Source organism: Mirounga leonina, unplaced genomic scaffold, assembly GCF_011800145.1.
Source record: "Mirounga leonina isolate KUSES-001 unplaced genomic scaffold, KU_Mleo_1.0 Mir_201, whole genome shotgun sequence".
In the NCBI taxonomy this organism is placed as follows: Eukaryota; Metazoa; Chordata; class Mammalia; order Carnivora; family Phocidae; genus Mirounga; species Mirounga leonina.
In genome coordinates, this window is record NW_023270504.1 from 21,728,344 (window position 1) to 21,752,030 (window position 23,687).

Here is a 23,687-nt window from a genome sequence, read left to right on the forward strand (position 1 = left end):
ATCAAAACAGAATAAAGGCTCAGCATTACTAGTAACTGCATGGGATGGTAAGATGGTAATAACAAGATCCGAGGTCACAGAATGGAGGTGCAGTATGCTGCCACATGTTTCCAGCTCCTAAATATTAGGAATGTGCCCCTTGCCCTTGCCCACACCCTCTCTTCCAAGCATCTGCAGTCCAAACCTGAAAGGTGAGGACAGAGAAACCAGCTCAGCCTGTCAGGATTTCTGCATTGCTGTCCTGGCTCTTCCACTGTTTATAGAACCTTGGGAGAGAGAGAGGAAAAAAAATGAATATTTATGTATTTTGAAGTCTGAGAAATCCTCTCTAGTGCTACTCTCACTGAATTCTTCCAAGCCTATGAAGGGAGTGTTACTCTTATTGAACACATGAGGAAAAGGTCTTGAAGATTGGGAGTGACTTGTTGACATTTTTATATCTAGGGAGGATTTGAACCTTGACCTCAAATAACAATGTTCAATATATAATGAGCCTGATTTTAAACATGGGTCAAGAATTAGCAATAATGTATCTTTTGGCAAGTCAATTAACTTCTTAACATTAGTTTCCTCATGTGTAAAATGGGGGCAATATTAAATGGCTATCAGCCTTGGGAGGGTTTGATATGGTTATACATATAGTGGGTCTTTCAATAAATGACAGTGTCTCTCTCTGCCACCTCTTTGATCAACTTTAATACTTCTCCCACCCTTACTCCCTATGTTCTTTCAGCAGAGGTTGGTTGGTTGGTTGATTTATGTATGTATGTATGTATGTATGTATGGCTTTAGAATAGAGGGCTAGAATCTTTCTCTGTTTTGAGATTAACAAAGCCAATACAGGATTAGAGTAAAGAGATGAAAATGCCCAGTAACCAGTATTCTTGAAGTGTCCAGACTCTCCCCATGAAACTTATATTATTGAATTAAATTAGTGTCTGGGGGGTATTTCAGCTGAGTGCTTGCACGTGATGACAAGTGGTGATCAGAGATTAAGGAGTGCTTTGGGGACAGAAGTGGGCCCGGTGAGGGCCAAAGAATAGCAACATAACCTAGATTGGTCCTAGTGGTCAGAACATTCAGTAGCTGTGTTTGTAAAGTAGTTTGGAGGAGAGGTGGGAGGCATGAACAACCTGAAGAATGGGAAATCCTTCTAAAGTACAATGGTTTAGTTGTGGCTGGAAGTTGGTAAGGAAAGAGAAGAATAAGTAAGGAACTTGATCAGAGCCTGGTGAAGTAAGGGTGAGCTATCTCTTCATGACCAATTTCTGTTTCTCATTCCACCTCTCTCCTCTTCCTCCACACTCCATATTAACCATAATCATCTCCTTTGAAGAGCAACTTTAGTTGATTTCATAGAGCTGTATGTCAGAAGATTGACAAGGCCTGTATTAAATGAAAATGAACTTCAGTGAGGTTTGGGTAAGGTCTGGCTCATAGAAACAGTTATAGAAATGAATTTCTTTTAGCTGGAAGTTTGTAGTTCTTCATGAAGTAAGATTCATGTACAAAACTCAAGTAGAGGAATAATTCAACAGTATCTTTTGAAAAAATAAAATGTGAGCATTTTCACACACGTTGGTGGTATATAAATGGAAGCAGCTTCACTGGAAGGCATTGGGCAATATGTATCAAAGTGCTTTAATGTATTAACCCCCCCTAATTTCACGTTTAAACATTTTTCCTAAGACAACATTCAAATGTAAGGTCATAAATTTTTTGTACTAGCAATAAATTGGAAAACAACTCAAATGTCCAACAGTAGGGGATTGCCTAAATAAATTGTGGCATAATCTGTGTGGGTAATGACTATATATGGATTTTAAAATCACATTTTAGATAAATATTTTTTAAGTAAGGAAACATTTATTAGAAAATAATAAATCAAAAAAATTATGTATGAATAATGCCAACTTTCATAGTAATCATAGTGTGTGGATAAGAAACAGGAAGAATATACACCAAAATTTTTGTAGTGGGATTATGGATGTTTTAAAATAATTTTTAAAATACATTTATTGATTGTACACATAAGTGGAAAAAAAATCTTTTTTTTCAGATAGCGGCATGTAAGAGAAAGTTTCTAAGAGACAGACTCTTTAAGAGTTAAAGAATTTAGTTATAATATTTCTTAGGCATATGTATACTTATGCACTTTAATAATTTGTTTTTGCTAGTAGTTTCTTTTAAATAGGCTAGTTTTTGTTGAAGATATTAGTTCTTATTTTTTCCAAAGCTGTGTTCGTTTATATTTTCAGTCCTCAAATAGTGATTTTGAACGTTATTTTGCAAAGAGTATGAAGTGGTTGGTTAGTTGAAATGGAGGAAGATGTACCTCAGCATCAGCCTTTTCATATAATTTCCTTTCAGCACTTTGGCCAAGAGGAGGGGCAGTAAATTTCTGAGTGGGAGTACCATTCAGAGACAATCATTTCTGCCTTCTGTCTTACAGACCCTCACGCACACAAGGGATCCAGGATCAAAAAGGCCAACTTCTTCCACCTCTTTTCTGGATCAGCTTTCTCTGCCTGCATCCCTGCATGGCATAGACACAGGTAACGTCTGCTTCTGTTCCCCCAGATCTTTGTTATCTGAGTGTCCTACTAGTGCCACTTAATAACGAAGAGATTCTGGGAAAAAAAGATTCTTGGAAGGTGGCATTTTATTATAAATGGCTTGGTGTAAATATGGGGATTGATAGAAAAGCATTTTCTAATGATTACATTAGAACTGCATTAACTCTAAAGGATGTGAAAACTGTAGTGCAAAATTCATGGAAAGGTATTTTCTTTTTCTCGATACACTGCGACTTTTGCTTTGTGTTGAATGATGTAGATGTTATCCACCTTAAAGGACTGTGTAATAGAAAAGACTCCTCTTCCTTAGGAAATTAGGGAAAATGTGAATAAGTTTAGAAAATTTTGTAAATTAATAAAAAAATTTAAGGAGAATAGAGTTTCATGTGTAATTTGTTTTCCAGATTTTCTGTTTCTTGGATATCATCTTTTCACACTGATTAATATCAGAATCAGGGTAGCTTTTAAAGATTTATTATTTAATAATTTCTTTTTCTTTTTCTTTATTATATATTTTTAAGAGATTTTATTTATTTATTTGACAGAGAGAGAGACAGTGAAAGAGGGAACACAAGCAGGGGTAGTGGGAAAGGGAGAAGCAGGCTTCCCACCGAGCAGGGAGCCTGATGCGGGGCTCGATCCCAGGGCCCTGGGATCATGACCTGAGCCGAAGGCAGTCGCTTAACCAACTGAGCCACCTAGGCACCCCTAATAATTTCTTTTTATATTGATATCCATTAATAGACTGAATCCTTTATGGATATAAACTAATGACTGCCTGTTGACAAATTTTATTTTCAGAGAGGCTTCTCTGGCAACATCACACACTAGAAAGTTATTTCTAAAATTCAAATATACATGGAATCATTTGGGATTAAAAATACAGGTATATGGGCTCCACTGAGATTTTTATTCAGCATATCTTACATGGGCCACTGGAGTCTGGATTGTTGACCAATCTGCGATGTTAACCATTAATAATTCTTTTGCAGATGGTTTATGGGTTATACTTTGGGAAACATACTCGTAGAGTCTTGTTATATTTGAAAGAATGCAAGAACTTTTAAATATTTATGTGTATATCTGAACATGTATATTAAGGCTTTTTAGGCCAAGATATATATATTTTTTCGGAATTTCAAACAGAATTTTCATTTTTTTGAACTGATAGTTTTTAAAGTGTCTCAGTAATTTATACTGGTGCCAGATTTGTCCAACATTTATATATGTATGTTCAGGGACACTTGGGTGGCTCAGTTGGTTAAGCATCTGCCTTAGGCTCAGGTCATGATCCTGGGGCCCTGGGATTGAGTCCCGTGTTGGGCTCCCTGCTCAGCAGGGAGCTTGCTTCTCCCTCTGCCTGAAGCTCCCCTAGCTTGTACTCTCTCTCTTTCTCTCTGACATATAAATGAATAAAATACGTATATGTATGTTCAACATTTAGAGCTAAATTGGCTGGTTGCCTAGGACCCAGCCTATTCAATCTATTGGGACATTTAAAAAAAAATTCTTTCGATATTTTCTAATAATCATGGCAGTAATCACTAGGAGTATAAATGAGTTTAACAGAAATATTGAAAGGTTTTCCATTTCTTATATAAATCAGGATCAGTCCACATGCTTTATGCGCTTGAAGGAGTTAAACACACACTCACTCATACAGATACACACACAAGCCTCTAGGTATGTCGCTGGTATGTTTCTACAGCCTGAGATTTGAATTTTTCTTTTGACAGAAATCATCCTGTTGTGAGGCTTTAATTTAAAGCATCTTTCCCTTCTTACTGTAGATATGAGCGATCAGCAAGTGATTTATTCCACCCTGAGATTTCTTCAGTCTTCTTCAGAGTCACCAAATAGATTAAGGCCAGGTGGGACTCAAAGGCCTGGGAAAAATGATGGCAAAGGTATATATCTTAAGCATCTCTTATGGATTGTCAAACTGACATTTGAAAAAAGTTCCTGTTTGTCCTTTTGTTTTCAAATAGTAATAAGAAACCATGATGGTGTAGAGTAGCAGAGCAAAGCCTTGTTTTATATTTTTATGTTTGTGAAATGGAGAAATTAATGAATTCTTTAAAATTTGCAAAGCTAATAAAGTGTTTTTATTCAAATTTGGTCAAGAGGAATTTGTGAGGCCTTTAAAAGTAAAGGACAGATTAGAGTCTCAAGAAAACACTGAATTTCCTAGAGAAACAAAGGTCTTAGAGAATGCTTGAAAAATGGGAATATTTTTTAGAAACAATGTTTTTATTCAGACAAAAAGATATTTTAGGTGACTTAAATATTTATCAAACCTTAATTGGTAATGAAGAAACAGAAGATTAGTCAAAAGGAGCGTTCACTTTTTTCTGTTCTTTCCGTCCTCACTCTCTACCTTCAAATATTGTCACAAACTCTAAAGTGAGATTAACTTTTATTGTTTTAATTTAGTGACAATCAGAGATACAATTTTCAGACCCAGGACCTCAAAAGTAGGAAGATAAATATTGTCTAAGGAAAAATAGGATTGATGAAAAAGAAGGGAAAGTTGATTTGTAGAAACTCTTTTAAGGATGGACCCCAATCACATTTCCAGCCTCATAATATCCACTATTGGCTACCAATTCCTCAAGAATACTGACTGCTTTTTCCTTCCTCTTCATGATTAGTTGTGATCACAGGAAGGAGTATACACATCAGTGTGGACTCTTATAAAAGTGTATTATATCTATTGCCATCTGTGCTTTTTAAAAAAAACTTTGTTGAATTTTTTTTTTAATTTTAATTATTTATTTATTTATTTATTTTTTAAGATTTTATTTATTTATTTGAGACAGAGAGAATGAGAGAGAGAGAGCACATGAGAGGGGGGAGGGTCAGAGGGAGAAGCAGACTCCCTGCCGAGCAGGGAGCCCGATGCGGGACTCGATCCCGGGACTCCAGGATCATGACCTGAGCCGAAGGCAGTCGCTTAACCAACTGAGCCACCCAGGCGCCCTTTTTTAAAAATTTTTAAATTGAATTATAATTGATGCACAATGTACATGAGTTTCAGGTGTACAACATAGTGATTGGACAAATCTATATATTAGGCCATCTGTGCTTTAGTAGGGAAAGTGCTTTTAAAATCCTAGAGGACTGTTCTTGTGCGTAGGATTTCTACAGTGGGTGTGTATCAGTCAGAAATCTGAGACTTTAAAACTGTAATTATTAGGTCATAAATTTAAATCAATTTATATGATATATTTTTGTAAAATTTTTAGAGAAGGTTATCTCTGTTTCAAATGGTATCCCAGGTTAAGGTTAGCAGTGAGCAAGACTTTGTCCCTGATGATTATCTTTCTTCCTTATAAAAAGGGTTTTCAGTGACCTGGCATCTCATTGCAGTGATTCTTGGGATCTTGTGTTTACTACTATCGGTGGCAGTCGCCCTATTGGGGACAAAGAGTGAGTAATTAAAATACAACTTTGAAGTCTGAGTAATAGCAGTGACCACTGTTTGCACAGATACTAACTGTTCCCTGGCTATCATGATGGAATGTCCCAGACATGTCACAGTGTCATTTTCATTTTATTCACCTATTCCAATGACTCTGTAGGTTAATGAACTGTCTCATTCTGTAGAATACATAATAGCATTCATTCAGATACAGGACTTAGTCATATAATGTCTTCTGAGTTTAGATCATTGTAAATATTAGATACACATTCTTTGAGAAACAACCGTTCACAAGAAATTATGACTTTCCTTGATTTTTTTTTCCAAGTCTGTGCTGATAGAGTTTAGTAAAAAGATTGATTCTGTACGTGTACCTTAGATGATCTTGAATTCAACTCTTATCTTTTATTTGAATTTCTTGACATCTTTAGAGAAAATCACTAATGTGCCACTCAAATAAATGTACTTATTTACATCTTCCTCCCTTTTCTATTCGATCACCTTCAGTAACAATGATGGTATTTCTTCATGTTTCCTAGTGCAGATTTTCACATATAGAAAATGTGTTGCTAAGTGTTGATTTACTGGTTTTTACTCTGGGACCTATTTATAAATGATATGCTAATTGTTAAAAAGAAACTGAACTGAATGGTAAGATGTTACTATTATAATTTTATTCAGATATCTTCTTTTATTTATTCTACACATAAGTTGCTAATAGTGTGAAGTTTGAAGTTTCCATTTCTACGGTCGGTTTATTGAGGTGTTACTTTCTAAATGTCACATTAACCATTTAAAGTAATGAAAGGGGTTGGTTGTCAAAGTGAGACTTTTTCTTTTGTCTTGAATTTTAACATTCAAGTATATGAGTACCCTTGTATTATATCTATGCTATTAATTTTAGTTTTTCAGTATATTCAAGAAAACCATCAGCTGGGGGAAATGATAGGAAACCTGACTCGAGAGCACCACATTTTGCAAAATGACAGCTACTTAAAGGAGCGACTTTTGACAAATATGACTTTAGAATATAACATTCTCAAAAATGAATTGCTTCAGCAGAAAAAGGAACAGGATTTACTGTTTGCAGGTAGGAGATGTCAGGAAGAAAATGAAGGTATGAAGGGCATCTTGAATGGAAGATTGCATGATTTGCCTTTATTTCTTCCCCTTCCAGAAGCTTTGAGGCCTGATAGGCAGGCTGATGGTATATGCTAGTGATCTAGGTCTACTAGACACCTTTTTATTTGTACTCAAGATGCAATATGAGTGTTTGGGTTTGCCTACGTCAAATGTGAGACTGAGACCCCAGGCGCTGTGTTGGGATTAACAGAGCTCTGTATCTACCCAAACTCAATGGCAGTTCTTGCATCCTGACTGCTTCAGGGAGGTGAAAGAGTGTGTCAGCTTCCCTGAAAACGTGGATCCTTTTGGACCTGTGGGCAAATTAGACACTCTACTTTGTGGCTGATATGAAATATGGAGGCTATTAGTAAGAATATACTTAGGTTAAATGGGCACAAGGCCTTTTATTTGGGTGCTCTTGTAAAGGTGATTCTGTTGTATGTGTTTCCATTGTGCTTTGACCTCAGGTATTTGGTCTACAGACACTCCCTGCAGGCTCTGCAGTACTTCTGCAGAGTTTGCTGAAGTGTTGATGTTTGTACAACTCTGTGTGATAATACCCTTTAAAACATCCAAGAGATAAGGATATTAAATCCCATACAATCAACTCCGTTGTCATGCAAATGGATGGAACGAATTAACCTAGTTAATCAATAAGTGATAAAATATTTGTTTAGGATTTGGAATTTATAAAACAGTTTTGCATATTTAATATCATTTAGATATGGTACCAGGAATTTATCCTCTCTGCTATTAAAGAATCAATATGTGCTATGGTGAGCGCTGTGAATTGTGTAGGACTGATGAATCACAGACCTGTTGCCCTGAAACAAATAATACATTATATGTTAATAAAAATAATAAAAAGAAAGAATCAATAGTATTTTAAAAATTTGGTACATTATAAGATATATGAGGAAAAGAAGAAATTCTAAAGAATCATGTTTCTTTTATTTAGAAGGCATTCCAGAATCTTTTTAAAAAATTACTTTTATTATTTAAAAAATAGCTTTAGGTATTATGAATATGCAAAAAATGCACATATTTAATGTATATAATTTGACAAGTTTGGACATATGCATGTATCTGTAAAATCATCCACAATTAGGGTAGTAGACATATCCATTACCTCCAAAAGCTTTCCCATGTCACTTTTTCTTTGGGGGGGCGGTTAAGAACACTTAACACAAGATCTACCCTTTTTACAAGTTTTTAAATGCACAATTCAGTATTGTTAACCATAGGTACTATATTGTACAGCAGATCTTTAGAACTTACTCATTTTGCATAACTGAAGCTATACCCATTGAACAAAAGCTCCTCATTTTCACCTCCCCCAGCCACTGGCAACCACCTTCCACTTTCTGTTTTTCTGAGTTGACTATTTTTTGTATCTCATATAACTGGAATCGCATAGTATTTGTCCTTCTGTGAATGTCTTATTTCACTTAGCTTAATATCCTCAAGGTAATTGTATGTATGTATGTAATCCATGCTGTTACATATGACAGGATTTCCTTCTTTTTAAGGATGAATAGTATTCTATTGTATGTATATACCACATTTTCTTTATCCATTCATCTATGGATGGATACTTGGGTTGTTTCCATGTCTTGGTTGTTGTGAATAATGCTGCAATGAATATAAGAGATATCTTTTGGCATTCCAGAATCTTGATGAACCTAATATTATCATTATTGATAGCTATTAAGATTTTATTTAATTATGGAGGGCTGGTAAGTATATTGCTCTGTTTAACAGAATACCAGACAATGTTTCATTCACCTCATATGTTGTAGGCAAACTCTGTGAAAACCGCTGGTCCTGTTATGGAATGAAGTGTTATTATTTTATTCCTGAAAGTAAAAACTGGAACGGATGTAAACAGACTTGCCAAAGTTATAAGTCATCTCTTTTGAAGATAAATGATGAAGATGAACTGGTATCATGGACTGTTACATTCACTTTTATTTTCCTAACTGTCTCTCATGCTTGGAGTGATGTTGAGGGTATTGAGATGTTGAGGATATTGAGGATATTGAGAGATGTTGAGATACTGAGGACAGGGGGAGGCCAGAAAGAGGGACCTTCAGTTATTCTCTGTATTGTGTCTGTTGAGTGAGCAAAAATTGTGTGGGTAAGAAAGGTAAGGGTTCTGGAAAACCCTGCCTACTGATAGGCATATATGATCTTGCTACTTTCTAAACATTCAATATATATTATTTATCATGATGACCATTATTGTTTCCAAAATGGAAACCCCCTTGAAGATTCAGTTTGGGTTTTTGCATTCATTTCCTTTTCTAAGGTGTGTGCAGAACAGCTCACTGAGAAGCGTGCCTCTCCTTCGATGGAGCCCTTAACCCTTTGGTATTTGCAGCCTGGAAGCAGTGGTTATTTATCCTTGCAAGCTGGCAACTAAGAACCTGGAGGAACCTAATCCACTAGGTGCTATTAGGAATCCAGGAGCCAGATTGCCTGGGATCAGGCAAATCCGCTTCTGCTACCTATTATTTGTGTGACCTTGGTTGAATTACTCAACCTCTGGATCTCAGTTTTTCCACCTGCAAAAAGGAGATAATAATGAGGAATATAAAAGTGATAACAGTTTTACAGGTTAGCCTCATGGTGATTTTCATGGCATCTGTAGATAACATTTTCTTGATCAATATTCTAATATATTGTATAATGATGTATATCTTTCAAAAGGAATTGTAAAAAGAGAAAATAAAGTGACAACAATATCAAAATTATCTTTTAATTTATTACTAGTAAAAATTATCCACACACACAAAATATTTTTTACAGAAAAGTATTTTCAAAGATCAGCCTAAAACCTCTATTTATCCCTTAGGAAAACAATATAACATTTATATGCAAATCTAATAGATGTTTTAAGTCACAACATAAAAGAATTTATGATATCAAGTCATAAAATGTTTGTTGCAGTAAAACTCACTTAAATTTAAGCCTATATTTTGAAATACATTCAGCCATTTAATCAGACATTACGTAAAATGTCACTTTGCTATATTACATTTTTTGACATAGTAAATATTTCCAAATACTGCCCATTTTCCCTTCACCCCTTCGAACTACTAAACTACAGCAAGCCTTTCTCTTATGAGGCTGAGGGTTTTGATGCACAACTTAGCACATTTAGTTGTTATTTTAATAAATTTGTTGTGAAGATTCCTTTTTTCATTTAATAATAAGTAATGATCACTTTCTACACCATTAAATATTTTTCTGGAGCATGGTTTTGAGTAGTTTTATAGTGACATACATTATTTAACAAGTCTAGTGTTAGATATTTAGATTTAAATTTTTTTCGTGTTTAAATAATCCATGAGAGTGGCAGGAATTTTTAACATTAAGTAAATAATCTTTGAGGTAAAACTTACTTTGGAAAATAAAAGCATGAGGATGGAGAGGAGGGAGGGTTTTCCAGGAATAGAGATGAAGCATGGTGTGGTGTGTAGCAGAGTATTTATTGTCCATAGAAACAGCTGGGACCTTCACCTTCCTCCTTTTCATTAATCTAACAGATGGGGCTAGTCACATGATATGTTTTGTTTCCTTACAGGCCTTTATTCAATCCCAAATTTATAGGAATAACTACTGGATTGGATTATCATATGATGATAGAGAACAAAAATGGAAATGGATTGACACTGGTCCACCTTTTGGGATGTAAGTCTCTGGAATGCATTCAAACTCCAACATTGGTGTTGGGGTTGGGAGGACTGTATCTAAAAAGAATCTTCTCTTATTTCACGTGGTTTTCACACAGAGGTCATTGGTAAGAATAAGTAGAATGATGAAGAACATGTTTTAGGAAGTATAATTAAAAAGAAAGAGAAATGTCATACAGATTATTAACAAAATTTTGACGCTAAACACATGCTCAGAAGTATGCATTATGAGGTACCCAAAACAAATGCAAATCATAAAGTGATATGAAGGAATTGGACCATCCTGAATCAGCTATAGTGATCCCTCCCACAATCACAAGTTAAGTATTTGGAGGATCCCCAAAGTTCATTTGAAACTTCTTTATAGATGGTCCCTGACTAACAAGGGTTTTACTTACAATTTTTCTACTTTACAATGGTGTGAAAGCAATATGCATTCAGTAGAAACTGTACTTTGAATTTTTAATTTGATCTTTCCCGGGGCTGGTGATGTGCAGTGTGATCTTCTGTTGTGATGCTGGGTGGAGGCAGCTGGAGCTCCCAGTGATCCTCCTGACTGATCACAAGGATCAACAACCCAGTACACTTAACAACCATCCTATACCCATACAACCGTTCTGGTTCTCACTTTCAGTGTAGTATTCAATAAATCACATGAGATGCTCAACACGTTATTATAAAATGGGCTTTGTGTTAGATGATTTTGCCTAACCATAGGCTAACAAAAGTGTTCTGATCATATTTAAGGTACACTAGGATAAGCTAGTAGGGTGGGTGTATTACATGCATTTTTGACTTTTGGTATTTTCAATTTGTCTTGGGTTTATCAGGACATAACACCATCATACAATCTGTATATTATTAGTTTATATTATTTATAAATATAAATATAAGTGAGTATACACACACGCACACATACACATATGCCTTCACTATGGTTTTTTTGGGGGGGTTGTTTGTTTCTTTGTTTATCACTATACCCAATGTGGGGCTCAAACTCTGTCCTTGAGATCGAGAGTCACAAGCTCTTCCAACTGAGCCATCCAGACATCCCCATAGTTTTATTTTGAAGTGCAGTATTTTGTAAACTCTTGGGTTTCCATTTAGTTATAATTTTCTGTTAAACTGTTCAATAATTTTTTAAAAATCTTAACTTTTATACCTTTTATTTCTAGGGATTCTGGTTTAAGTTTTTAAATCTTGCTAGTTACTCACTTCTTCAAGCTGTCTTTTATTTCTCGAAAGATGTCAAACATACTTATTTTATATTTGGTATCTGATAATTCTAATATTTGAAGTTTTGTGGGTCTACTCTATAGTTTCTGCTGGCTTTAGTTCATGGTGTCATTTTCTGTGTAGTGTTTTTTTCGTTTTTGAGCTGCTGTGGAAATTATTTGAGGACTGAGATGAAGGTGGATGCAAACTTAAAAGAGATGGCTTGCAGGAAATTACCTTGATGCAGTTATAGCCTGTGAGTTCACTTCCAGGCAAACACTTCAGAGGCACAGAACAGAAAGGCTCATGGGTCAAATTAAGATGCTCAAACTGTATTTAGTTAATTAAGTCAATTTGGAACAAATAGCCCAATGCAAGGGGAAAGAAATAGCTTATCACAATGGGATGGGATAGGATCAGTTATCACATTCAGGATAAGGTGCAAGTGGGTAAAAGGTTACCTGAATCCTGGGTTACATAATCTTCAGATGGCCTGACTCTTCTGCATCCCCCTTTCCTGATAGTGGCGTGGTTTCTAGGATATCACTTGAGTTTTGAGTAAGGGGGCCCAACAAACAGAAGGCTCTGTGGCCAGCATATGCATTTTCTCTAGTGGGGAGATGTGGGAGCATGTAAGCCCGGGGACAGCTGCAGCTTTCCAGTGATCCTGATGAGCAGCTATGGATTTTATTTGAGTTTGTTAGGCAGAGGGTCAGTAAGAGTGTCACCAGTAGGAGGTGAATTTAAGACCTCATAGATGTAAGTGTCTATGTGCATAATGTATATTTTGAGTGAGACATGTAGTGCTACTTGGTTCCTTCTTCCTTGCCTATGTTCAGCAGGCACATGCTGTACTTACAGTATCTATACCTGACATGTCTCAAAGGTTACTAACTTCCTCATCCGTACTTATTGAACACATCTCATGCTTTCTGCCCATGCCTCCCAAGCTACTTAGTTTCATTTATCTTCCTTTTTTTTTTTTTTTTTCTGTAGGGGATTTGGATATTCAAATAATATTCAAATACAAATTGCATGAGGGATAATTGGTAATTTTGGATTCTTAGGTGGGATTATTCATTTTTTCTTCTGCTTAAGTCCAAGGTTGAAGACTTTTCAAGGGTAGTTTACATTGAAGATACATCTTCAGGGTCTCAACTCTTTGTAGGTTTTCTTCCATATGGAAACTTGAGTGGAATTCATATTTAATCTACTGTATCAATTAAGGGAGAAAATGACTTCAGTCCTTCACTTACCCTTCTGGGTTCCCACCTTTACTTAACCTCAGCCTGAGCCTGAATTTGCTTCTTGCCAGCTCATAAATTCATTCAAGAAGGTTTTAATTTTTTTTTAAGATTTTACTTATGAGATAGAGCAAGAGCGAATGAGAGAGAGAGAGATAGAAACAGGCTCTCCACTGAGTAGGGAACCCGATGTGGGGCTCGATCCCTGGACTCTGGGATCATAACCTGAGCTGAAGGCAGATATTTAACTGACTGAGCCACCCAGACATCCCTAAACAGTTGACCATGTGTGTTTTCTATTCTACAGTAACTATACATTCATGAGTTCTTCTGGAAGAGGACAATGTGCATTTTTAACCCCAACAAGAATAACAACTATTGAGTGCTCTAAGACCTACAATTGTATCTGTGAGGAGAGAATTGATGCTGGTTTCTCTGCCTGCTTCAATATATACAAGAAGAAAAGGTGCAATGGAACCTGATATTTGTTTGTTTGTTTGTTCCTGTGATAATTTGTGAATACTTAACAAACTAATGTTTTTGCTACTAGGAGTTACTTTACTGTGGAAACAGAGATGAGTGGGAAAAGGAAGGAAATGTTCTTTTGGACTATGATTTAAGAGATCAGATGCCATCTGTCTTCTTGAGAAAGAGTGCATGCTTTTGTCTTTGGAGAGGTTTCCCCTTTCTTTAATGGTCCTGAGAAATTCCCTTTCTCTTTCCCTGACCTACCCATAGAACCAATTAGACAACTCTGATAGTTTGGTCTTTTCCTTATTAGTAGGAGAAATGGGATAAATCATTTCAGTAGCCTCTGGGTTTGAGAGGTGGCACAATTAAGAACTAAAATATAGTTATTTTGCCTCCCCTCCCATCTAGATAATCACCTTTCATTAAAATGGTTTTACTTTGCTATAATTTCATACTTCCTCATAGTTGAAAAAATTGTATAAAAACTCTCCTGTAACCTTTGCACGTAGTTACCATTTGTTCATATTTTGTTCTACCTGTGCTTTACAGTTCTCCTCTCTCTCCCCTACTCCCTTGCTGTTCTAATTGATAATAAATTGGGGACCTTATGTCCCTTTGTCTAACTATTTTATAAGAACAAGTACTTTGTCTTGGGGCGCCTGGGTGGCTCAGTTGGTTAAGCGACTGCCTTCGGCTCTGGTCATGATCCTGGAGTCCCTGGATCGAGTCCCGCATCGGGCTTCCTGTTCGGCAGGGAGTCTGCTTCTCCCTCTGACCCTCCTCCCTCTCATGCTCTCTGTCTCTCATTCTCTCTCTCTCAAATAAATAAATAAAATCTTTAAAAAAAAAAAAAAGAACAAGTACTTTGTCTTGTATAACTTGTATACTTTGTCTTGTATATAGTAAAATTATAAAAATCAGGATATTTAGCATTGATAGAGTACTGTGATTTCATCCATAACCCATATTCAAATTTTGTCAACTGTCCTGATAATATCAGCATAGGTATTTTTCCTGCACGTGTGGGATCATGTGATACATTTAGTTGTGATGTCATTTTAGTCTCTTTTAGTCTCGGAGAACTCCTCAGGTTTCTTGGTCTTCTTGACCTTGACATTTTGTTTTATTGTTCTTTATAAGATTTAATTTATTTATTTAGAGAGAAAAAGTGTGAGCGGTGGGAGGGGCAGAGGGAGAGGAGAGAGAGAATCTCAAGCAGACTCCATGCTGAGCTCAGAACCCTATCCAGGGCTTCATCTTGGGACTCTGAGCCAAAACCAAGAGTTGGTCACTTAATGGACTGAGCCACCTAGGTGCCCCTTGACCTTGACATTTTAAAAATCAACTTTATCTGGTTATTCTTTCATGCAATAAAGTGCACCCATTTTAAGTCATGAGGTCAGTGGGTTTTTAGCAAATGTATACATTTCTTAAACACCATCAGGTCAAGATATAGAATAATTCTATTGCCTGCAAAAGCTCCTTTCTTCCCCCTCACTACCCACCTGGTCCCAGACAACCAGTGTTACACTTTCTGTCACTATGAATTGGTTTTGCCTCTTCTAGAATTTCATAATCATGTACTTTTTTGTATCTGACTTCTTTTGCTCAGCGTGTTTTTGAAATCCATGTTCTTTCATGTATCAGTAATTCATTCCTGAACTACTTTTCCTGAAAAGTAATAATATTGAGCAACTTCTTGTGTATTTATTGGCCATTTGTGTATCTTCTTTTCAGAAGTGTCTGTTTAGTTTTTTGCCTATTGAAGTGTCCATTCAATCTTTTTTTATTTTTATTTTATTTTTAAAAAAGATTTTATTTATTTGACAGAGAGAGAGCGCAAGAGAGCACAAGCAGGGGGAGCGGCAGAAGCAGGCTCCCTGCTGAGCAGAGAGACCGACACAGGGCTTGATCCCAGGACCCCAGGACCCCAGGACCCCAGGACCCCGGGACCTCGGGATCCTACCTGAGCTGAGGGCAGATGCTTAACCAACTGAGCCACCCAGGCACCCCTGTTCAATCTTTTCTTAAGTTGTAAGTGTTCTCAAATAAATAAATAAAATCTTTTAAAAAATATATAGAAAGGTTTACTTTTTCCTTTCCTTCATTTTTTTCTCTTGCTTTATTGTACTGCTTAGGACCTCTGGTACAGTGTTGAAGAGAGTGGTGATAGGAGTCATGCTTGTCTTGTTCCCCATGTTACAAAAAGAAAGGTATTTAGTTTTTCACTCTTATATGTCAGGTCTGCTGCAGGTTTTTGGAGATCCTCTTTATTGTGTTGAGGAAATTCCCTTCTATTCCTGTTGATTGAGACTTTTACCATGAATGGAAATTGAATTTTGTTATATAAATTTTTGTATCTCTTGAGATGTTTATATAGATATTCTCTTATATTCATAATATGATAGATGGCATTATGGTTTTTCAATGTTAAACAAAACTTGCACTTCTTGGGTAATTCCCATGTGGTCATATTGTATTTATTATCATTTTTTATATATTGGTAGATTTGCTTGGGTAATATTTTCTTAAAAATTGTGTGCTAATATTCATGATGGATATTTGTGTGTTATTTTATTTATTTATTTATTTATTTATTTATTTATTTATTTATTTATGTTTTAAAAAGATTTATTTATTTAAGAGAGAGAGCATGTGTGAGCCAGGGGAGAGGTAAAGGGAGAGGATAATGGACAGAAGTGGACTCCCTGCTGAGTCAGCAGCCCAAGGCAGGGCTCCATCTCATGACCCTGAGATCATGTCCTGAGGTGAAATCATGAGTTGGATGCTTAACCAACTGAGCCACCCAGGTGCCCCTAATTTGTTTAAATATCTTTTTCTGTTTATGGTATTGGAGAAATACTGGCCTTATGTATTCATTTGGGATGTTTCTGAATATCCATCTATTTTGTGGGGTAGCATTTGAATTTTCATTCCTTAAGTGTTTGCTCAGATGTACTAGAGAAATAATCTGTGTCTGAAATTTTCTTTGAGAGATTACATTTCATTAGGAATACCATTTCTTTAATAGGGGCTCTTTAGACATTCTGTTTCTTGTCAATTTTGATAATCTTGATCTTTCGAGGAATTTATTGATTTTACCTAAATCGTCAAATGTATAGTTTTAGTGTTTTTCACAGTTGTATTAATTTCCTAGGGCTGCTGTAACAAAGTACCACAAATTCACCAGCTTAAAGCCATCACGATTTATTCTCTCACTGTTCCGGAAGACAGAGGTCCAAACCAAGGTGTCAGTATGCTTCCTCTGAGACTTGGGTGGAATCTTTGCTTCTTCCTGGCTTTTCATGGTGGCCATTGATTCATGGCATTACTTGGCTTGCAGTTGCATGGCTCACTTTCTGCCTCTGTTATCACATGGCATGCTCCGTGTGTGTCCCTGTCTTTACGTACAGTTTCCTCTTCATATAAGGATGTCAGCCATATTGGATTAGAGCCCACTCTAATGACCTCTTCTCAACTTGACTGCATCTACAGAGACCTTATTTCCAAACAGGGTCATATTCATAGGTGCAGGGGTTAGAACTTAAGCATATCTTTTCAGAGGATACAGTTCAACCCATAACAATAATATTCCCTTATTATCTGTTTACTGTGTGTAGGATCAATGATCCTGTCAGTTTTTTTCTGATATTGTTTATGTTTTTGATATTGTTGTATTTGTGTTCTTCTGTTTTGATGAGTCTAGCTAGAAATTATCAACTTTATTGATCTTGCCAATGAACCAGATTTTTGTCTCATTGATTTGTTTATGTTTGTCCATTTTTTATCTTATTTCATCTTTTATCTTTATTATTTTCTCCCTTCTACTTGTTTTGAGTATGACTGCTTTTATTTTCCTGCCTTCTTCAGTGAAAGTGTTTTTATTTATTTACTTATTTGAGAGAGAGAAAGAGAGAGAGCATGAGCAGGGGGAGGGGCAGAGGGAGAGGGAGAAGCAGACTCCCCGCTGAGAGCAGAGCTTGACACAGGGCTCCATCCCAGGACCCTGTAATTATGACCCGAGCCAAAGTCAGACCATTTACTGAATGAGCCACCCAGGTGCCCCTTAAGTGAAAGCTTTTAATCCTGTTGTCACACATAGATCTTTACTCATATGAAACCTAAAAACTTGTAAAGTTTTAATAAAAGGTTTGAGCATCTCGTGTCATTGGGCAGTGTGCTAGACCTGGTTTATGTGCTTAGTTTAAAATTTTATCTAAATTTAGGAGACCTAAATTTTGTCTGGTCCCAGGAATTCAGCTAGATAGGGATCAAACCATTCTGAACACCTACGAACTCAACAGGAGATCAAAGAAAAGAATAGCAACAACTCTCTGAACAGAAAAACGACCATTTTCTGGAAGGTAGGATGTGCGGAGAAGTGAATCCGAGGTGATATTCGGGAAGATAGATGGCGGGGGGGGGGGACCTCCGTCAGCCGCTACTGGCAAGTGATAGAGCAGTGGAGCACAAAATCGGAACTTTTAGAAGTCAGCTCCGCTGAGGGACATCACTACAGTGGCTAAGCAGGGGGTGGAACCCTCGCTGGGACAGTGTGGTCTCAGGACCCTCGGGGTCACAGAAAGACTGGGGGTGCCTGAGTGCGGCAGAGCTCCCAGGTATCGGAGCGGGGAAGCTGGCTGCAGAGATGGAGCCAAGGCACGGGCTCTCAGCTCGGGGTTGCCATAAACCGTGATCCACGGCATAGTCAGGCCACTGCTCCTCCAGCAGGGACCCAATAAGCAGCAGATCCGGGGAGACTCCCCTTCCTCCCCTGGGAGGAGCCCTGCGGGAGTGCACCGCAGGGATCTGCTGGGTTTGGAGACTCCACACCCAGTCGGGTGCCAGAGACAAACGCTTGGTCACAGGCCGGGTGAACATGGAGTGCGGCCAGAGACCGGGGAGATGGGAGTGATTGACTGCTTTTCTCTGGGGGCACACTGAGGAGCGGGGCCCCGAGTTCTCAGCTCCTCCGGGGCAGAGATTGGGAGGCCGCCATTTTCACTCTCAGCCTCCAAAGCTGTACGGAAAGCTTGCAGGGAACAAAAGCTCCAGAGAGCAAACCTGAGCAGATTACTTAGCCCGGACCTGGCAAGGGTGGGGCAATTCTGCCTCCAGCAAAGACATTTGGGAACCATGGCTACAGGCCCCTCCCCCAGAAGATCAGCGAGAACAGCCAGCCAAGACCAAGTTTACCGATCAATGAGAATGGCAGAACTCTAGCACTAGGGGAATACTGCACATAGAATTCGTAGCTTTTTTCCCATGATTCCTTGGTCTTTCAAAGTTAATTTTTTTTAACTTTTTTTTTTGAATTTTTCTTTTTCCCTTTTTCAACCAACATCTTATCAATCCCTTTTTTTAAAATCTTTTTATTTATTTTTAGAGTTATATTCTATCCCTTCATAGTAGTTACCCTTATTTTTGGCATATATATATATATATAAGTTGTTCTCTCTTTAAAATTTTGGGATACAGTTTCTTCTAACAGATCAAAATATACCCTAAATCTCTAGTGTATGGCTTTGTTCTAGTCTCCTGCCTGACCACATTCTCTCCTTTTTCTTTTTTAAAATCCTCTTCTTTCTTTTTTCAACCAACTTCTTATCGATTTCTTTTATAATTTTCATTTTTACAGTCATATTCCATCCCTTCATTGTATTTACCCTTATTTTTATACATATATAAGTTTTTCTTTCTTTAAAATTTTGGGAGGCACTTTCTTCTAACAGACCAAAATACACCCAAAATCTAGTATGTGGCACTGATCTATGCACCAGGCTGATCATATTTGATCATATTCTGTTTTTTGTTTGTTTTTATCTTTTTCTTTCTCTTTTTTTCTTTCTTTCCCTTTCTTTTCCCCCAGTTTGAGGTCTCTTCTGATTTGTTTAGTGTATATTCTTCTGGGGTCGTTGTTACCCTGCTAGCATTTTGTTCTCTCATTCATCTATTCTCCTCTGGACAAAATGACATGATGGAAAAAATCACCTCAAAAAAAAAGAACAGAGGCAGTACTGACTGCCAGGGACCTAATCAATATGGACATTAGTATGATGTCAGAACTAGAATTCAGAATGACGATTTTAAAGATACTAGCTGGGCTTGAAAAAAGCAAGGAAGATATTAGAGAAACCCTTCCTGGAGAAATAAAAGAACTTAAATTTAACCAAGTCAAAATCAAAAAGGCAATTAATGAGGTGCAATAAAAAATGGAGGCTCTAACTGCTAGGATAAATGAGGCAGAAGAGAGAATCAGTGATATAGAAGACCAAATGATGGAAAATAAAGAAGCTGAGAAAAAGAGATAAACAACTACTGGATCACGAGGGCAGAATTTGAGAGATAAGTGATACCATAAGATGAAACAATATTAGAATAATTGGGATCTCAGAAGAAGAAGAAAGAGAGAGAGGTGCAGAAGGTATATTGGAGCAAATTATAGCAGAGAACTTCCCTAATTTGGGGAAGGAAACAGGCATCAAAATCCAGGAGGCACAGAGAACTCCCCTCAAAATCAATAAAAATAGGTCAACACCCTGACGTCTAGTAAAACTTATGGGTCTCAGAGACAAATAGAAAATCCTGAAAGCAGCTCGGGAGAAGAGATCTGTAACCTACAATGGTAGAAACATTAGATGAGCAACAGACCTATCCACAGAGACCTGGCAGGCCAGAAAGGACTGGCATGATATATTCAGAGCACTAAATGAGAAAAATATGCAGCCAAGAATACTCTATCCAGCTAGGCTGTCATTGAAAATAGAAGGAGAGATCAAAAGCTTCCAGGACAAACAAAAACTAAAGGAATTTGCAAACACAAAACCGGCCCTACAAGAAATATTGAAAGGGGTCCTCTAAGCAAAGAGAGAGCCTAAAAGCAACATAGACCAGAAAGGAACACAGACAATATACAGTAACAGTCACCTTACAGGCAATACAATGGCACTAAATTCATATCTTTCAATAGTTACCCTGAATGTAAATGGGCTTAATGCCCCAATCAAAAGACATAGGGTATCAGATTGGATAAAAAGCAAGACCCATCGATATGCTGTCTGCAAGAGACTCATTTTAGACCCAAAGACACCTCCAGATTGAAAGTGAGGGGGTGGAAAACAATTTACCATGCTAATGAACACCAAAAGAAAGCTGGGGTGGCAATCCTTCTATCAGACAAATTAGATTTTAAACCAAAGACTATACTAAGGGATGAGGAAGGACACTCACTATATCCTACTTGAAGGGTCTATCCAACAAGAAGATCTAACAGTTGTAAATATCTATGCCCCTAACATGGGAGCAGCCATTATATAAGCCAATTAATAACAAAAGCAAAGAAACACATTGACAACAATACAATAATAGTGGGGGACTTTAACACCCCCCTCACTGAAATGGACAAATCATCTAAGCAAAAGATCAACAAGGAAATAAAGACTTTAAATGACACACTGGACCAAATGGACTTCACAGATATATTCAGAACATTCCACCTCAAAGCAACAGAATATACATTCTTCTCTAGTGCCCATGGAACATTCTCCAGGATAGATCATATCCTAGGTCACAAATCAGGTCTCAACTGGTACCAAAAGATTGGGATCATTCCCTGCATATTTTCAGACCACAGTGCTTTGAAACTAGAACTCAATCACAAGAGGAAAGTCAGAAAGAACTCAAATCCATGGAGGCTAAAGAGCATCTTACTAAAGAATGAATGGGTCAACCAGGAAATTAAAGAAGAATTTAAAAAAATCATGGAAACCAATGAAAATGAAAACACACTGTTCAAAATCTTTGGGATGCAGCAAAGGCAGTCCTAAGAGGAAAGTATATAACAATACAAGCCTTTCTCAAGAAGCAAGAAAGTCTCAAATACACAACCTAACCCTACACCTAAAGGAGGTGGAGAGAGAACAGCAAATGTAGCCTAAACCCAGCAGGAGAAGAGAAATAATAAAGATCAGAGCAGAAATCAATGAAATAGAAACTAAAAGAACAGTAGAACAGATCAACGAAACTAGGAGCTGGTTCTTTGAAAGAATTAACAAGATTGATAAACCCCTGGCCAGACTTATCCAAAAGAAAAGAGAAAGGACCCAAATAAATAAAATCATGACTGAAAGAGGAGAGATCACAACCAACACCAAAGAAATACAAAGAATTATAATAAAATATAATGAGCAACTCTATGCCCGCAAATTAGATAATCTGGAAGTAATGGGTGCATTCTTAGACATGTATCAACTACCAATACTGAACCAGGAAGAAATAGAAAACCTGAACAGACTTATAACCACTAAGGAAATTAAAGCAGTCATCAAAAATCTCCTAAGAAACAAAAGCCCAGGGCCAGATGGTTTCCCAGGGGAATTCTACCAAACATTTAAAGAAGAATTAATACTTATTCTTCTGAAACTGTTCCAAAAAATAGAAGTGGAAGGACAACTTCCAAACTTGTTTTATGAGGCCACCATTACCTTGATCCCAAAACCAGACAAGGACGCCATCAAATATATCCTTGATGAACATGGATGCAAAAATTGTCACCAAAATACTAGCCAATAGGATCCAACAGTACATCAAAAGGATTATTCACCACGACCAAGTGGGATTTATCCCTCGGCTACGAGGTTGGTCCAACATCCACAAATCAATCAATGTGATACAATACATTAATGAAAGAAAGAACAAGAACCATATGATCCTCTCAATAGATGCAGAAAAAGCATTTGACAAAGTACGGCATCCTTTCTTGATCAAAACTCTTCAGAGTATAGGGATAGAGGGTATATCCCTCAATATCATAAAAGCCATCTTTGAAAAACACACAGCGAATATCATTCTCAATTGGGAACAACTGAGAGTTTCCCCCTAAGGTCAGGAACACAGCAGGGATGTCCACTATCACCACTGCTATTCAACATAGTATTAGAAGTCCTAGCCACAGCAATCAGACAACAAAAAGAAATAAAAGGCATCCGAATCAGCAAAGAAGAAGTCAAACTCTCACTCTTTGCAGATGATATGATACTTTATGTGGAAAACCCAGAAGACTCCCCCCCAAAACTGCTAGAACTTATACAGGAAGTCAGTAAAGTGGCAGGATATAAAATCAATGCACAAAAATCAGTGGCATTCTTATACACCAACAACAAGACAGAAGAAAGAGAAATTAAGGAGTCAATCCCATTTACAATTGCACCCAAAACCATAAGATACCTAGGAATAAATCTAACCAAAGAGGCAGAGAATCTATACTCAGAAAACTATAAAATACTCATGAAAGAAATTGAGGAAGACACAGAGAAATGGAAAAACGTTCCATGCTCATGGATTGGAAGAACAAACATTGTGAAGATGTCAATGCTACCTGGAGCAATCTACACATTCAGTGCAATCCCTATCAAAATACCATCCACTTTTTTCAAAGAAATGGAACAAATAACCCTAAACTTTGTATGGAACCAGAAAAGACCTTGAATAGCCAGAGGAATGTTGAAAAAGAAAAGCAAAGCTGGTGGCATCACAATTCCGGACTTCCAGCTCTATTACAAAGCTGTCATCATCAAGACAGTATGGTTCTGGCACAAAAACAGACCCATAGATCAATGGAACAGAATAGAGAGCCTAGAAATGGACCCTTAACTCTATGGTTAACTAATCTTCGACAAAACAGGAAAGAATGTCCAATGGAAAAAAGACAGTCTCTTCAACAAATGGTGTTGGGAAAATTGGACAGCCACATGCAGAAGAATGAAACTGGACCATTTCCCTACACCACACACAAAAATAGACTCCAAATGGTTGAAAGACCTAAATGTGAGACAGGAGTCCATCAAAATCCTAAAGGAGAACACAGGCAGCAACCTCTTTGACCTCAGCCACAGCAACTTCTTCCTAGAAACATCGCCAAAACAAGGGAAGCCAGGGCCAA

The 23,687-nt window shown here is 37.2% G+C and overlaps 1 protein-coding gene across 2 annotated transcripts; it reads left to right on the top strand.

Annotated features, from left to right (window-relative positions):
- The first annotated feature begins 2,472 nt into the window (after positions 1-2,472).
- Positions 2,473-15,659, top strand: LOC118025666 (killer cell lectin-like receptor 2). 2 transcript variants are annotated; one of them, XM_035028220.1, is made up of 8 exons: positions 2,473-2,555; positions 4,367-4,483; positions 5,916-6,005; positions 6,902-7,087; positions 8,922-9,064; positions 10,709-10,815; positions 13,584-13,742; positions 15,578-15,659. In XM_035028220.1, exons 2-8 carry the CDS (start codon positions 4,369-4,371, stop codon positions 15,657-15,659), a joined length of 882 nt encoding a protein of 293 aa, XP_034884111.1. In that variant the 5' UTR covers positions 2,473-2,555; positions 4,367-4,368. The 2 variants fall into 2 exon arrangements, with proteins under 2 accessions (XP_034884111.1, XP_034884112.1); XM_035028221.1 differs by lacking the exon at positions 15,578-15,659 and having other exon boundaries at positions 13,584-14,459.
- The last annotated feature ends 8,028 nt before the right edge of the window (positions 15,660-23,687 follow it).

What these genes read in the sequence shown, in the direction of transcription:
- LOC118025666 (XM_035028220.1), top strand. Translation starts at nt 4,369, where the DNA reads ATGAGCGATCAGCAAGTGATTTATTCCACCCTGAGATTTCTTCAGTCT. An exon ending in CGCCCTATTGGGGACAAAGA is followed by an intron (nt 6,006 to 6,901) that starts GTGAGTAATTAA and finishes TATTAATTTTAG; the next exon opens with TTTTTCAGTATATTCAAGAA. An exon ending in TAAATGATGAAGATGAACTG is followed by an intron (nt 9,065 to 10,708) that starts GTATCATGGACT and finishes GTTTCCTTACAG; the next exon opens with GCCTTTATTCAATCCCAAAT.